We start from the raw sequence: 16047 nt of genomic DNA on the forward strand, positions 1-16047 counted from the left end.
ATCGTCGCGGCTTCTGCCTCGTGCAAATCAACGCACTTCGGGTACGTGCTACGTCATCCGCCATTCGTCACGGGTTCGGCCTTGGGCTTGTACTGGCCCAGCCGTTAATACGGCGCCTCTTCTCCTGCACTCTATTCCTCTCTACACGCCAAACTCAACGCCAACCCACACGACACTTCCACCATGACAGCCAATGCGCCCACGCTGATCAACCTCCCACCTCCGCCGTCGGGCGACGAGACGCCGGGCGACGCTCCGTAAGGCATATGCATTCGGCGGGGCTGGGCATTGAGATGGCCGACTAATGCTGTACATGTAGGGGCACGCCCAATTCCGTCACGACAACCATGTCGGAGCTCTCGACCGTGGCCATCAAGGACGGCCATCGCGGCCACTTCCCCCACCATCGCAATCCCGCCGAAGCTGAGCGCGCCGACCGCATCTCGCGGCTGGCCGGCCTGGAGCGTGTGGCCGTCTCTGGTCGCACGTCGCAAGGACTCAACCCGGGCAGCGCCGCCAATCCGCCGCCCGCCTACTTTGACGCAAACAACCAGCCCCAGCTGTTCCGCGAGCGCAGCACCGTGGGCAGCGCCAGTGCCACGGGGTCTGTTGGCGGGCGCACAACGTGGGCCAGCGGCAGCGATGTGTACGAGGCGGACCGCATGAGCGAGGACCAGGACATGGACACGTCGAGCATGGGCGGCTTCAGCGACGAGGCTGCGTCTCTCGTCGGCTTTGGCGAGGGCGCGAGGACACCAGCCCGCCACAACAGTCAGCTCGGCAGCCCGGCCGTGGGCAAGGTGAGCGCAGTGCCTGGCTACATGCGAGATCAGGCTCCTCCCAGCCCAATGTCCAACGTCACACAGGCCATGTCGAGCACAGAGCAACAGAAGAAGGAAGCGCGAATGCTGAACGGCCTGGCGTACGACGAGAGCAGTGGCGACACTGCCGCCGATGCGCCAGCTGTCCGTGGCCGCGATGGCGACTCGACATCGGGTGACGCCATCCGCGAGCGCATGCAGCAGCGCCAGGCGGATCAGGAGACGGCCGCGTCTGAGCAGCAAAAGAATGCCTAGGCGGAGCAAAGACGGGCGGGTGTGTTTGCTGGGTTATGATTTCAGGGCGGAGTTTGGGATGCTGTCATAGTCACGGCAGGCGGTCTTGTCGATGGGATGTTTGTGATTTCAACATGGACGACGGCGCGTTGCCCATGAGACTGCCATGAGTACAATGCAAGACGATTACTGAAGACTACTTGTGTGTGTGTGTGTGTGTGTGTGTGTGTGTGTATGTGCTGCATGCTCTACGTGAAACGGCGCCGGTGACTTTGCAAAAGCGCCCTAGCGGCCAAGGAGGAATGGGGGTGGGCTCGGCAGCAGCACAGCATGACGTTTGAAGTGCCGCCATGTCCGTCGCAAACAGCCGCTGCAACCCCACCAGGCCGTGTGTGTCGATGAGCAGGTGAGAGCGAGAGGGGGATGGATAGAGTAGACATGTGGTTGAGCGACGCGCACGACGGCGGGGAATGGCGATGCAGCGAATCACACAAGCCGCGTTCTACCTGCAGCAGGGCGGGAGACGATCTGCGGACGCTGCATTCGCGGGCAAGCGCTCCTCCCCACCTCGATGCTGCGCGCTCTCTCTCTCTCTGCTCTCTCCGCTCTCCACTCCTTCTGCTCAGCTTCATTGTCGACTGACTCGTCCATAGCTTGCTGTCGCATGCTTGTCTGCGCTGCCTCATTCCCTGAGCACATGCACCGTTGACCCCACGGCAACAGGCCCCTCAACCCGAAGCAAACACGACGTGCTGCGGAGCCCCGCATCGTGCAATACGTACGCGGGCGTCGTCGCAGCAATGGCAGGCCACAGCGAAGGCGCCGACCCCAAGAATGCCTCTCTCAGCAGCTCCATGTCGTCTGTAGGCCGCACGCCGCCGCCACCCGCGCTCAAGATGGCGTCGAGCCCGAGCCCGCTGTCGTCGCACCGCTCCAGCTTCGTCGAGCACATGCGAGGCGCCCCCACATCCCCGCGCGCCTCACGCCAGCCCTCCCTGACGCAGCAGGCCCTGCAAGATCTGCTCAACAACCCGCCCACCAAGGGCGCCGACTCGACGTTCCACGGCCGCGACTGGAAGACGATCCAGCTGCGCGAGATTGTCGACCCGGACCTGGTCAGGTTCGTTGAGTACGACACGAGCGTCGAGGATGCTACGAGCATTCTCGTCAAGAGCGGCGCCCCCAACGTGGTCCTCTTGCGCGAACACGCCAATACCCGCCACGCAGTCGGCACCTTTGACTACAGCGACCTGAACGCCTACCTCCTCCTCGTCGTCGGCCTGGCACACCCCGAAGAGAGAGACATTGCCTCGTTTGACGAGCTCGCGAGAAAAGGAAGAGAGGGCAAGCCCATTCCCCTCAAGGATGTCAAGGATATCGGCGGCAACAAGGAGCCGCTGATTACGCTGGATGAGACGACGGATCTGTCCAAGGCGATCGAGGTGTTTGGCAGTGGCGTACACAGAGTTCTTGTTGCCGAGCAGGGCACGTCCAACACGGTCGGCATTCTCACGCAGCTGCGACTAGTCCGCTTCTTCTGGGAGAACCGCTCGAGCTTCCCGGCCGTCAACCAGCTCTACCCCCAGCTGATCAAGGACTTGAATCTCGGCTCAAAGACGGTGCTGGCTATCAAGTAAGCATCCATGCCCTCTTGACAACAGTTACCCAGCTCACGACAGCAACAGTGGAGATAAGCCCTTGGCAGCGGCTCTCGAGCTCATGAACAACGAGGGCATCTCGTCCCTGCCCGTTCTCGATGCCCAAAACAATGTCATTGGCAACATATCGCACGTGGATGTTCGGGTAAGCCGCTGCAAGATTATCCTCGTATGTCTGAAACTAACAAATTCCGGATAGCTCCTCACCAAATCTACGTCGCTGCCCCTGCTTCGTTCTTCGTGTATCCACTTCATATCTGTTATCTTATCTGAGCGGGGAGTAAACGACGGAAAGGATTCATTCCCTGTATTCCATGTAAATCCCTACAGCACGCTTGCACACACGGTGGCCAAGCTAGTAGCTACCCGCTCCCACCGCATGTGGGTCGTCGACGCGCCATCGCCTGCCTCGTCGGGGCCTTCGACTCCAGCAATAACACCAGCCATTGTTGTCCCGCCTTCGCCCACGACGCCACTACCCGGCATGGCTGGTCCAACGCCCGTCAACTCTACCGCGCCCACGCATCTCGCGGCTACGGGAGCTGTTGCGCCCGCCATTTCGGCATCGGCCATTTCGGCCATGCCCGGGGCTAGTCTCTCGGGCAGACTAAGTGGGGTCATTAGTCTTACGGATATCCTTAATCTATTCGCTCGAGCAAGCGGACTCAACCCCCATGATCCAGACGAAGCCCGACAGGCGCGCCGCCGCTCCAGCTCGAGCAGCATGCGCAAAAGCATGGATAGCGCGCGCAGTGAAAGCATATCGGCCATTGCAGGTAGACGCAGCAGTGTGAGCGAACGCGAGAAGAACAACGGGTCTGCGCCTCAGGGTCTGGGTATTTCGAGGGGTCGTGGTCCGTGAGCAGTCTTGAACGTAGACTTGTGTGTGTGTGTGTGTGTTTGTGGTTTTGGGAGAGAAGAGCATATTATTACTCTTGTTTTCTTTTTTGGTCTGAGGGCGTTTATGAATACACTTTAGAAGCAAGCGTGATCAAGGGCGGGCGTTTTTTTTTGTGTGTGTGTGTGTGTGTACTTTTTTTTTCTCATATTTTGAATCAATGAAATTAGTTTTCATGTTCTTGACCAAATTGAGATTGACTGGCAAGCAATGATGTAAGTAGTAGCATGGGAAACATGGGAAGATTGTGTTGGTCGTGAATTGAATTTTTGTCATCATTCGTTGTGGTAATTAACACTCATTTCCCCTCCCTCTTTTTGGTTTTTTTTCTTTTTCTTTCTTTAGGTTATCTTGATTTTTTTTATCATGTCCTCTTCCTCGTTTCTTGATCCCGCTGTTGTTTTCTTTTTTTTCATGACTTTGTTTTCAGATTTTTCTTTTTCATGATTTTTCAACGCGTTCTCTTTTTTTTTGCCTTTTTTGGGGGGGGCTTGGTGGGGGGGAGGGTGGCGCATCTTCTTTTTAGGTGGTGGCGTTTTCTTAATGCTGGGAATACTGGCATGTAAGTAGAGGAGGTACATGGAAGTATATCTAGTGTATGTATGTATGTATGTATGTATGTATGTATATAGTTAAGGGTAAAGGTAAAGGTAAGCATAGGGATTTAACAGTTGGGAAATTTCAAGATACTGTTTCTTTTGAGGTTGTGTGGTTCTGCTTTCCTTGGAATGTAGGTTTGTTTAGGTTTGACTGTTTGGATGGAGAGGCATGGTGGTGGGTTCAGTGTGTGTGTATGCATGCATGCATGTCTAAACACGGACAGAAATAAAGAGATGGAGTAACATGTGTCACATACAGCAGTACAAGTAATCCCATCTCACCCCCTTCTTTTCCATCTATCCATCCATCTATCCATCTATCCATCTATCCATCTATCCATCTATCTATCTATCCATCTATCTTTTCTTTTTCTTTCGTTCGTTGAGATGGTTGGTATGACTACCAACATGTCACCCCTGCTAAGACTGGGAAAGACCATGTTAACACGGTCATGTATGATAGTATACGTTGTGTTTGACTCGTTCATGACGCGTAGGATGGCAGGAGGATAATTTTTTCGTTTCTACGTTAAGGGGGGGGGGAGATTATGGGGGTATATGTGCGGAGTGGTAAGTAAGTATATATTTATTCCCACGCATGCAAGTCAATCCAACCCAAGCAGTCCATGAACGGCCATGAAGCAAGCCCGTCCCGAAGAAGCCAACCAGTGCAATCCATTGCACAAGTATACCTATGCCACAACAAGAAAGAGAGAAAAAGAAAAGAAAATAATGCTCGGCAAATCCCCTTTTCTACCCTTCCACTCTATGCTGGGAAATTGGCATATTATGAGAACGTGACTATATGGATTTTATCCCTGTCAGTCGCCCCTCTCCCGACCCCCCCCCCAATCCCACTAGTACTTAATCACGTTGATGACAACCCAATCAAATCAATCCATCAGATCAACAAAAGGGTCAATTGCACCAATCACAGTAATTCATACGGATATAGACATGCATCCCTGTGGAATTGAAAAAAAAAAGATACATAAGAATAAGACCAGGAACAGGAGTAGGAATTAGACTAGGAATAGGAATACGTAGGAACAGGACTAGCAATGTCAAGCAGAGCGCTGGTATTATATAATATGATATCATGCATATTGTATGATATGTGCTATTCCGAGGAGTGTGCTGAGGACTGGTGATATTGTTATTCCAGCTTGTTTGGATGTTTATATGTTTACATGTGTATAGGTGTGTGAATAGTCTTCCTAACTCGTCACGTGGAAGGAAAGAAAGAAAAAAAGGCAACAGGGCTAGGTGAATACGAGGGGAAGGTAGGTACTTAGTTATGTACTGTAGTCATGTACGTAATTACGGAGTCATGTACCGTGCAGTACGAAGTTAACAAGAGTTATGCACATGTGGTATACCTGTACAAGATCAGTCCTAGCCTTAGCCTTAACCTTGGGTCTTAGTCTTAGTCTTAGATGTAGCTATAGAGACAGGTATGTGATTCTCCTGATTGAACGAACGAACCAACGAGCAAGTCGAGTGGTGCAGGAATACATGAATGCCCACGTCGAAAGTTACACTGGTAAATGTTGCATGTACATGTACGGGGATTACGAGAAATTAGAGAATCGGGGAATCGCATCCATGACAAGGCTGTGGTATATATATATATATACATATATACATGTATGGATTTGGGAGTGAATGGAGAGATGGGGGTGGGGGCGCTGATAAGATATTTTCCTTGTGTATGCGTGGAGCTAGGCTGGTCTGGGCTTGGTACATACACACATAGATACTTGTATGGACATGGACATGCAAGCTGTAAGGTAGATGCCAGGAAGAGTACACGGGGGAATACGGAGGGATTTTATTTTGGGCTGAGTGACTTTTGTTGTTGTTGGGCAGACATGGCAAAGCATATATATATATATATATATATGGGCAGCAAGAGGAAGGAGTTCTGCTGGGCGAGTAGAGGGCGAGATTTGGGGCGCAAAAGTATATAGTTGGGATGTGATATTGCTAGGTGTATATGTAAAAGTAAGATTTGCTTCACAGCAGGCGAGATGAATGGTCAAAAAAAATCTCATGGTCATTTTTCGCTATTCCCGGCCTCGTTGTGTAAATCTTCTTCTTCCTTCCCTCGTCTTGGCATGACTCTTTGATATGCGGTGTGAGTGAGTAAGCGGAATCTTGACAAATCCCCAGAGTACTGTGATTGTACGAGGGCGCGTGACTAGCTGATTCAGGTGGTTTTGGGGGAGTCAGCGCAGGCGCTAGACAGGGAAGTATATTAAGATAATGGACCAAAAAAAGGACCGGCGATCAATGAACTTTGCTTGTCGTGGGTGAGTACGTAGTGTCGGCGTTTGTGTCATGTGGGATTATGGGAAAGGGGAGAGAGAGAGAGGATGACTGCTGGAAAAAGTGGGCATGGCCATGGCCAAGCAAGCGGGCTCTGGCGATTGATAAGCGCGTGTCTGCTAGGGCAGTCGATCATGCGAAAACGGGTACAAGGTTTTCGCCAATCGAGGACGGACGCGTGCTGCATCGCTCAACTTTGATGTTCGCAGCAGCGAGGGTTTCGAGCTGGTGGGCGACACGAGGCCTGGCTTTGTGAGGAGCAGTGGTCATTGGATGGGTGCATGGGTTGCCTGATGCGGTAATGCAAATACGCTTCTCTTGGTTGCTTGATATGCCGACGTCGTCTTAGATGAGACTAGGAATGACAATGGACAATGTCGCGCGTTTGTGTGTAACCGGGCCTGCATTAATCAAGAGTGCTTAGGCATGATGGGCGGGTCACGTGCGGGAGCCGGGCATAGAGGGCGCCTTGGCAACGAGTATCAGTGTGATGAGCAGCGCGACGAGCAGAGAGCTGAGGCTGGAGGCGGCGGCTGGAGACTGGCGAGACGGCGCAGGTGGTGAAGGGATGTTCCCTGTAGGTGTAGCGGAGGTTTTTCTTAGCAGAGGTAGGTTATAGAGCCCGGCGATATGTACTGGGTAGCGAGTCTGGCCTGTCAACCTATGGCGCGCAGGGGGCGGCGGTCAGCAGCGGCGTCGAGCGTGTGTAGTACAGAGGCAGAGGCAGAGCCAGTGCGCTTTTTGCTATGGGAATGCGGATGGGGTGCGGAGGCTTGTTTCCGGAGCAGCCAGGGGGTTGTGCGTGTGTGCGTGTAGCTGTGCCTGTGCCTGTGCCTGTGCGGCTGGGTGCAGGAGAGAAAAAGAAAGCACGCGCCCAGACACGACGACGACGACTGCCATAGGACTAGATATCTGCAGCATGGCCGCAGCGGATGGGGACAAGGGGACAGGGACAGGGACAGGGGACAAGGGAACCCCCCTTTGGAGGCACTGCACTGTCCACTTGTTCGCTAAAGGGACTCCCCGGGGGCAATAGGGTTGGCCCCCCCCCCCCCGTCTTAACCACCACCACTACCACCACTACCACCACCACACCACACCACCGCATCACCATCGGGCGCCTACGCCAGCAGCCAATTCGCCTCATCCAGCCATACCCGCCGCCGCCCCAGCACAAGACTCGCCTTGCCCGCACCCCCACCACACAATGCCGTGAGCAGCAGCGCCAGGGCCCGGATAAGCCCACACCGCCGCCGACCACACACAGCACCGGCCGACTGGACTGGATTCTGAGTCGCGGCCACCACACCAGCCCACCCACGACGACTCTCCACGACAGGTCTACCGACGCGTACGCACATCATCTCTGCTTGCACTTGCTCCGCCGGCCTTGCCGCCCACGCACCGCCCATGGACATGTCTTGAGACGGCTACGGGTCGCGCCTCGCACACATGCGCTCCGGCATGCTCCGCTTTCCTGCATAACAGTTTTGCCCCTACCTGCTACCACTGCTGCCACCACTCCTGCCACCACTGCTGCCACCACTCCTGCCACCACTCCTGCTACCACTCCTGCTACCATTACCGTTGTGGATATGTACATGTACATGGTCGACACACACATACACATGTCTACATGTACGCACACGGCCGGCAGTGTTTCATGAGCCCATGGCGCCGCTGCAGGCCGCAACGAGCCAAGCGCGGGCCATGGGTGAAGGAGCGAGTGAATGCGTGCCGAGTGCGTGAATCAATGAGTGCAGCAATGTCTGCTAGCACCGGGGCCCGCGCGGGCGTCCAAGACACTGTCTCTCCCTCCCTGACTCGCGCCCGCATCCGCCCTCGATTTGCTCGTCTCTGTCCGAGAGGCCAGGCTTAATATGACTCGACAAGGTTTGCATCGCCGCCTCCTCTCGTCGTCCTGCATCGGAACCACGCTCGGCGGCGGCCCTTTTTTTCTTTCCACGAGCATTCTGGACGCCTTCTACGTACCACCGCGCCCTGCCTGTTTCTCCTTGCAATCTGCGCGCCCACCCCCAAGCCGCCCTGCCTCGACCCGCGCCGTCACCACCAGCCAGCCTGCCTGCCGTGGCCCGCCCGAGAGAGAGAGAGAGAGAGAGAGAGAGCCTGCGTGCTTGTGCGTGGCTGTTTTCGGCGCCATCGTGCAACACCACAAGAACTTCGACCGTTTGGACCCCCTGAACAAAAGCACCCCCCCCCGCAACCGCATCCAGCAGCGCAAACTTAGTTTAGCCCGCCTGCTGTTTCGCTGCGCGTGTCATGCCATTGCGACACGCCTTGATTCGCTCCTAGCATCCTGCTCCCGTCTTGTCTCGTCTCCGTCGACAACGATAAACGGCCGCAACCCTCGCCGCAGTCCCACCACTGACATCCATCGTCACCTGCGCGAGCCACCCGCTGCCACGCCAGGCCGCTCAAGGTTTCCCAGTCGTTCCCGTCTCGTCGGCGTGAGAGCTGCCTGTCCGCCCCGGAGCATGCTCCAGTGCCAGCGTGTGGGAATTAGCCTTCTCTTTCCTCCGCCGTGTCAAATCAAGCCATGGCCGAGCGCTCTCTCTTCGATGCCCGGCCCTCGACTCCCACCGGTCCCTCGAGGACATACAAACAAAGCACCTCAATGAAGGCCCTCAACACCAACCCGCCCAAGCACGACACCTTCTTCGACGATGCCACGCCCGTCGACGCCGTGAACGGCACCCCCAAGCACGACCCCCTGCGCGACTCCCATGACCTATCCTTTGCAGAGGTCGGCAATGTCAGAGACTCGGTCGTGGATAACATGCTCTTGTCGCTCGACCAATTCTCCTCTGGAAACCTGTTTGGCAGCCCCGGCCCCCGCTACCACCACTACGCCGACGACGACAACACCAACAGCAGCAGCTTCCTCCGCGACACGTCTTTCCGCCCGCCCGGCGCCCGCCACCGCGGCCACACGCACACGTCGTCGCGCTCGTCCGACTACGACGCCTCGCTCGACGACTACGCCCGCTACACGGTCCACCACTCGCGCGCCCGTCGCAGCAACAGCAGCAACAACATCAACAGCAGCAACAACGGCCTCCTCTCGCGGCGGGGGAGCACCAGAGACGGTCCTTCGGGTCGGCAGGTCAACGGTTCCTACGGCCAGCTGGGCCATCTGCGAGGCGGAAACACAAAGGGCAGCATGGGCAGCGGGTCGTCGAGCATGGATTTTGGCCAGTCGGGCATCTTGGGCAATCAGCGGCTGGGCTTTGGGAAGCGCTCTGCGAGTTTTGACCATAGCAATGCAAGCGAGCGGGGGCGCATCTCGCCACTCAAGGTCGAGTCCGTCCTGGACCGAGACCGTGTCGCGTACCAGACCTACCATGATGATTACGATGCCGCGCCAGAGCCAACCGTTCCGGCTGGTCCCCGACGAGTCCAGGAACCGCCGCAATCCCCGCTAGCCCTTCCCCCGCAACCCTCGTACGCTTCGTCGCAAGCCTCTAGGCCTGGCCGCAGAGGTAGCGCCCACTCAAACACTAGCTACAAGACCTTGCGGAAAAACAAAAGTCAACCCGGGCCAAGCATGCGAGCACAGGCCGAGGAGTTTGTCAACGCCAGCAGATTGCGAGACCTTCCTCCCGTACCCTCGTGGCAAGACTCACTGACCCCCTCACCCGGCGTAGTCACCAGAAGCCCATTGTTTTCTCCACAACCCCCGTCGACGGCATCGGCGGCCGCAACAATAACAACAGCAGCAACAACAACAACAACAACCACAGCGGCCGCCTCGTCAAGCTCCAAGCCTGGCTTCTTTCGCCGTGTCTTTGGCGGAGGATCTGCAAAACCACAAGCGCAGCCATCAAATACCTCAACACTATCAAACGCGCCACAAACAGAGTCAATGCCACCCCCCAACAAGCTGCACACGGCAGATGTCAATTCGATATATTCGTCCAATCGACCACGCACCACACCCAACACCAGCACTGCGGCCCAAACCAGGCCCATACCCAAAGCCCCCCAAACCGCATCCTCTTCGCATGCCGACACCCAACAGCCGTCCCAAGCGCCCACGCTAGGCAAGAAGCCATCTTCCTTTTTCAGGCGTCGCAAGAAGTCGCTGTCCGAAAGCACCAAGCCCCCAGCCATGGCTCTGGATCACTCCCCACCACCGAGGCCCGTCTTACCCACCCAGCCCAGCCCAGGTGTCAGCAGTCTACGCAAGGTTATGAACCCATACCTGAATGATGCGGGGCGCACTGGCGACAAGACGCCGCGGGACCAGCAGCCCGAGGATGACGTCGCAGACGACGACGAGCGCCCACAGGGCTTCTCCCCTGGCTACAAGCCCCACAAGGATGCGACCGTTCGCACCGTGAACCCTGGCTCGCAAGGCCATGAACAGACGCCCCCTGCCTCCCGTCACGAGCAATTGAAGGTCTCTCATCTGAGCAGTGCAAATAGCCCCAAGCTGAAACTGAAACTGAAACACGGCAAGTCCACCATCCCCGCCCCCCAGGAAGACAGCTTCCTTGCAGACAGCAGCAGCTGCAACGAAGATCGCAGCGGTCGCGCGACACCCATGGGTGAACAGAGTGGTGCGGATGAAGTCCAGAGGCCGAGCCCTGGACCCACTTGGACCTTTCCCAAGCAGGCAGAGGGCATGACCACCACCTCCACCACCACCACCAACAACAACAAGCCATCAGACGACCAGCGCGCCGACCGGCTATTGCCACACGAAGGCCCAGCATCGAGAAGCGGCTCGGTATCACAGTCCGCATCCGCATCCGAAGTCGAGGATGACGGCTGGGTCATTACCGAAGCATCAGACAAGCTCTTCTCGTCGGGCAACAGGACCCCCGCCGAAAAGCGTGTATGGCTCGATACGACTGTTTCGGACGCTCTCGGCGATACTACGGATGACCTGGCTCTTCCTTTAGAGGGCATATTATCGTTACAACCATCACTGGACAAGTCGTTTTCCGCCTCTCCTAAGACGCAGACACCAACCACGCCCAATGACATATTCTATCTGGCAAACGAGCTGCCTATAGTACAGGTTGAAAGCCGAGATTCCGAATCCGAAGCCATGCCCACACAGGTTGATGACCGGTCGTTGCACAGTGAGCCCACCGACGCCGAGCGTGAACGGGCGTTCCAGATCTACAACGGAGACGACTCATCTGGACTCAAGACACAGGCAGCTGCCATGCTGGGCGATGTTGGCCTCCCCAGCACCCGAACACGCAAGGCTTTCATGGACTTGTTCGACTGGACTGGCTTCAATATCCTGGCTGCCATGCGTGACCTTTGCGGCAAGATTATCCTCAAGGCCGAGACACAGCAAGTGGACCGCATTCTCATGAGCCTCTCGGAGCGCTGGTGTGAATGCAACCCCAACCATGGTTTCAAAGCAGTTGGTGAGTTGTTTGTAGTATACACACTTGTTAGTAGGATTGCCCAAAGCTAACTCGTCCATTTCAGATGTTGTGCACACCATCTGCTACTCCATTTTGCTTTTGAACACGGACCTGCATTTAGCCGATATTGAATCCAGGATGACACGTAGCCAGTTTGTTCGCAACACGCTGCCTACCGTTATACGTGTGTGCCAGGACGCCATCAAGGCTGCAGGCGACGAGACACTGAGGCCCCAGTCTACGCATTGCCGTAGACCTTCACTGCCCTGGAACGACAAATCCGAGCCCAGTTCGCCAGGCCACGAGACTGCCCATCTCACTACGGATGGATTAGAGGAGTCTACCGATGCTAGGAAGACTCGCAGCCGGCTTTCTATCCGACCACCTCCCAGGAGCGGCTCCGAGGGAATGTCTACCTTTGACTCGGCCATGTCCGAGTCCAACACACTTGTCAACACGCCTTACAATGGCCCCATGAAGGGATGGGAATTCCAGGTCGAGACGGTGCTCAAGGAATTCTACGACTCGATCCGCAAGCAACGGCTGCCTCTCCACGGGTCCTCGGATCTTGTTGTCCACCATCAGCCTTCGAACAACAACCTTTCTGTTTCTGGCATGCTACGCCGCACTCCAAGTGTGCTGAGCAAAGCACCTTCTGACCACACCAGTTACCGGGGCCGGTCACAAAATGACTTGCGCAGCATGGGTAATCGCTGGGCTTCTAAGAACCGCTCAAAACAAAGACTGTACCCTTCATCCACGGTAGCCTCGAGCCGAACCAGTCTCGACGAGCAGTCAGTATGGAGTCCCGCTGGCTCGAGCACTTGGAGCCGATACTCGTACGGCAAAACCGGCACGTCCATGTCTGTGGATTCGCTCGGCTCTCATTTCGCGGCAGGCGACTATCAACAAGCCATTGGGTTTGCCAATGCTCTTAGCCAGGCCATTATTCGCGAGGAAGGCATGACGATTGCGAGCGACGAAGAATTTTCCCGCGTTGCGCCACTCCTGGAAGACGAGACTCTGGAGCTTGTGGGAGCGCCTTGGGCAAAAGAAGGTATTCTCAAACACAAGCGACATCTCGAAGCAGTGGACAGAAAGGCCAAGGACCGTACGTGGAACGAGTGTTTTGCAGTGGTGGAAAAGGGTTGCATACGGCTGTTTTCCTTCAGCATGAACTCCAAATCCGCGAGGCAAAAGAGCAAATTGCGGCCATCGACGGGTGGAGTTGTGGGTGGCGGCAACTGGATGGATAACGCAGAAGCCCTGGACAGTTTCCAACTCCGACAGACGATTGCGAGTGCCCTGCCGCCGCCCGGGTACTCCAAGACGCGGCCGCATGTCTTCGCCCTGTCGCTGCCCAACGGGGCCGTTCATTTGTTTCAGGTGGGAACACCTGATATCTGCCGAGAATTTGTGTGTACCATTAATTACTGGTCTGCACGTCTCTCGAAGGAGCCCTTGACGGGTGGTGTCAGCAGCATGGAGTATGGATGGGGTGAAAACGTCATCAACCCAGCTTTGATCCGACAAGACAGCGCACCGTCGGTGCAAGGCCACATGCCCCGTCCCAGTGTCACAAGCTCCCTTCGTAGTTCGATGGACCATGCCACGGGCGCGCCCAAGCCCAGACTGCCTGGTGACAAGGTGGTGCTCTCTGACTGGAGCCCACCGGCGTCGAGCATGATGGCCAGCACTCTTATGGAGGTGGACCAGCTGCGAGCATTGACTGACTACGTGAAGAACATTGAGAACGAGCTCTCTCACCACAATGAACTGAGGGCGCCTATGCTCATAGCGGTAAGTTTTGTGATTGCCCCATGTGGTCAGAAGCGGTTACTAATCATGGGCATTAGTTCTCACCTCGTCACCCCAATGCGGCAAAGGCCATGGCCAATTGGGAGCGCAAGTCGCAGTATCTTCTGCGGGAGATTGTCAAGTTCCGCATGTACATCGACACGCTGGCCAACGCACAGGCGCAGAAACAGAAGATTTATGCCGAGCGCGAGGCTCGCGAGGCCGAATTGGACGAAAGCAGCAAGGAGGCCGAGACGGGAGCAAAGGACAATGAGGATGATGGTGCGAATGAAGCCTCCAAGCCTTGTGCATCCGAGCCCAAGTCGACGCCTCTCTTGTCTGCGCCCTTCCCCTCGCATGCATGATGACCAGCACCGTTTGGTTTTGGCGTATGCTGACGATTGATTTCTTTTTCACGAACAGTTACCCCTTTGAGGCGCACGATATGGCGGTTGCGACTTCTTCATTCGTCGAAACCGAGTTTGCGCCAACGGCGTCCGCATTCGGTGGCTTGAAGCCATGCTACTTTAATATAATATGTACGATCTTGTACGCTTCGACATGTTGAGCTTTTTCTTCTTTTTTTTTCTCTTTCCTTCTTTCTTTCTTTCTTCTTCTTTTTTCTTCCCTAGACTTTTCCCCTAAACGATTGCGTATGATTATCGCGAGAGCCGTTTCCAGTGCGACAGCGACTCTGTAAGCGTTACATTTTTTTTGTTTGTCAGCGTTGCATGTGGGCTTGGGAATGTTCATGGTGCATATAAGGAGTGAATATTTTTGTATTGTTGGTTGAGCGTTATTCTTATCAGCGAGTAGGAGAGAGAGGAGAGAGAGCGAGCGAGCGAGCGACAGAGAAGAAAGACGAGAGAAGGTCTTGTTGGCATACTATACCCCCATGGTACGATAAAGAAATCACTTGAACTTGACAATGGACAGAATATGTACTTGCATCATGACGCATGTGTGTGTGTGTGTGGGGGGGGGGTCCCAGGTGCACGGTATGAGAGGCGAGATGGAGTGGTGACTAGAGGAACAGCATTGGATAAGCGATACTAGGTCGTGGGGGGTTGTCAGCTATGGTTACTTACCGGGCAAGACCAACGAGAGTCAGTCAAGGGACCATGTAGGTGTAGGGCTCTTAGACTCGTGCTCGCGGCGGGGGCCTAGGGACATGGATGGTGAGGGTCACAGCGGCCTGTTGTTGGCCCCTAAACAGGAGCGACAGCCTGCATCCGACGAGGCTGAACTCGGACCAGACGAATTTGTGCCTGATGCCAATGGGCGGCATGGCGGTCGCGCAGTGTCGGATGGGGAGGGTTTGGCTAACAGCGCAAGCCACACAATGGGCTGGACTCGTTTAGCGCCAGTCTGTAGAAGGATTTTGACGCAGCTAGAGGGAGCGAGGGTGAGAAAGAGGGGCGCAGTCGATGCACGCACGAGTGGGCTGGGGGGAATAAGCGTGGTTTGCGTGTGCGTGTGCAGAAGGAAGAGGCGGGGGGGGGGGGCACAGCAGCAGACGGAATAGGACGGATGGCGTCGAGGGTGGTGGACGGATTGGGAACGCGAAAGCTGGGCTGGATTGGCGCGGGTTAAACAACCTACCGATAATTTGTTATTTGACCTACCGATAAGCCCGCTAAGCCAGAGTTAGGCATGGCGCGCTTGGCTAAAACATTAGTGGTATTTTTTGTAAGTTACAGTAGCAACTCTAAGTAAAAGAAGATAGCTACTATATTAATAGAAATAGAGTAATGCTGCGATAGAGAGATAGAAATAGTGGTGGTAGAAAGTGAAGCTGGAGAACTAGCTATACTGCTCGTTTTTTGGTGTTCTATATAGGCTCGAATATGGGCTCCCATATGGGCTCGAATATGGGCCCCATATAGGCTCCAAAACTGGCTTCCATATAGGCTCAAGAAGATGCTCGTAGGCCTGTACGCACCAGTCACTACGTAAGAAGAGAAGAAAGTATTAAATTCACCTTCCTAAGGTATAGCTGTGAGCGCCAAGACATTTTATGACAGTACTAACTATATACAGCTTAGATGTTACAACGCTAATGCAGACCCCTGCTTAGCGTGCTTATCAGTAGGTCAAGTAACAAATTATCGGTAGGTTGTATAACCGCCGCCGGCTGGATTGGAAGGGGGAGGGGGGGTTGACAGATGGGCTCATACACAACAGGCATGCGGGCGTTCTGTATGCCGGAGCGTCGGAAACGCGCCAAGCGAGCGGGCGACAGGTGGGGGGCACACACACACACACACACACACACACACAAGAGACACGTGAGTTCAACGGCGGGTG

The 16047-nt window shown here is 55.3% G+C and overlaps 3 protein-coding genes across 3 annotated transcripts; all 3 read left to right on the forward strand.

Annotated features, from left to right (window-relative positions):
* Window positions 1-138: 138 nt before the first annotated feature.
* SETTUDRAFT_167464 (uncharacterized protein) lies at window positions 139-1245 on the forward strand. Its single transcript, XM_008024401.1, has 2 exons — window positions 139-257; window positions 320-1245. The coding sequence occupies exons 1-2, from the start codon at window positions 184-186 to the stop codon at window positions 1074-1076; spliced, it is 831 nt and encodes a 276-aa protein (XP_008022592.1). The 5' UTR covers window positions 139-183; the 3' UTR covers window positions 1077-1245.
* A 389-nt stretch (window positions 1246-1634) lies between these two features.
* SETTUDRAFT_167466 (uncharacterized protein) lies at window positions 1635-3715 on the forward strand. The gene is made up of 3 exons (XM_008024402.1): window positions 1635-2688; window positions 2741-2858; window positions 2913-3715. The coding sequence occupies exons 1-3, from the start codon at window positions 1856-1858 to the stop codon at window positions 3573-3575; spliced, it is 1614 nt and encodes a 537-aa protein (XP_008022593.1). The 5' UTR covers window positions 1635-1855; the 3' UTR covers window positions 3576-3715.
* A 5046-nt stretch (window positions 3716-8761) lies between these two features.
* SETTUDRAFT_175637 (uncharacterized protein) lies at window positions 8762-14574 on the forward strand. Its single transcript, XM_008024403.1, has 3 exons — window positions 8762-11943; window positions 12008-13743; window positions 13800-14574. Exons 1-3 carry the CDS (start codon window positions 9096-9098, stop codon window positions 14103-14105), a joined length of 4890 nt encoding a protein of 1629 aa, XP_008022594.1. The 5' UTR covers window positions 8762-9095; the 3' UTR covers window positions 14106-14574.
* Window positions 14575-16047: the final 1473 nt, after the last annotated feature.

The sequence above is a fragment of the Exserohilum turcica genome, assembly GCF_000359705.1.
Source record: "Exserohilum turcica Et28A unplaced genomic scaffold SETTUscaffold_12, whole genome shotgun sequence".
In the NCBI taxonomy this organism is placed as follows: Eukaryota; Fungi; Ascomycota; class Dothideomycetes; order Pleosporales; family Pleosporaceae; genus Exserohilum; species Exserohilum turcicum.

Bases quoted from the DNA above. Each gene is read 5' to 3' on its own strand.
- SETTUDRAFT_167466 (XM_008024402.1), top strand. From the start codon at position 1,856: ATGGCAGGCCACAGCGAAGGCGCCGACCCCAAGAATGCCTCTCTCAGC. The intron at 2,689-2,740 runs GTAAGCATCCAT...CGACAGCAACAG, and splicing joins AAGACGGTGCTGGCTATCAA to TGGAGATAAGCCCTTGGCAG. The intron at 2,859-2,912 runs GTAAGCCGCTGC...AATTCCGGATAG, and splicing joins TATCGCACGTGGATGTTCGG to CTCCTCACCAAATCTACGTC.
- SETTUDRAFT_175637 (XM_008024403.1), top strand. From the start codon at position 9,096: ATGGCCGAGCGCTCTCTCTTCGATGCCCGGCCCTCGACTCCCACCGGT. The intron at 11,944-12,007 runs GTGAGTTGTTTG...CGTCCATTTCAG, and splicing joins CCATGGTTTCAAAGCAGTTG to ATGTTGTGCACACCATCTGC. The intron at 13,744-13,799 runs GTAAGTTTTGTG...CATGGGCATTAG, and splicing joins GGGCGCCTATGCTCATAGCG to TTCTCACCTCGTCACCCCAA.
- SETTUDRAFT_167464 (XM_008024401.1), top strand. From the start codon at position 184: ATGACAGCCAATGCGCCCACGCTGATCAACCTCCCACCTCCGCCGTCG. The intron at 258-319 runs GTAAGGCATATG...CTGTACATGTAG, and splicing joins GAGACGCCGGGCGACGCTCC to GGGCACGCCCAATTCCGTCA.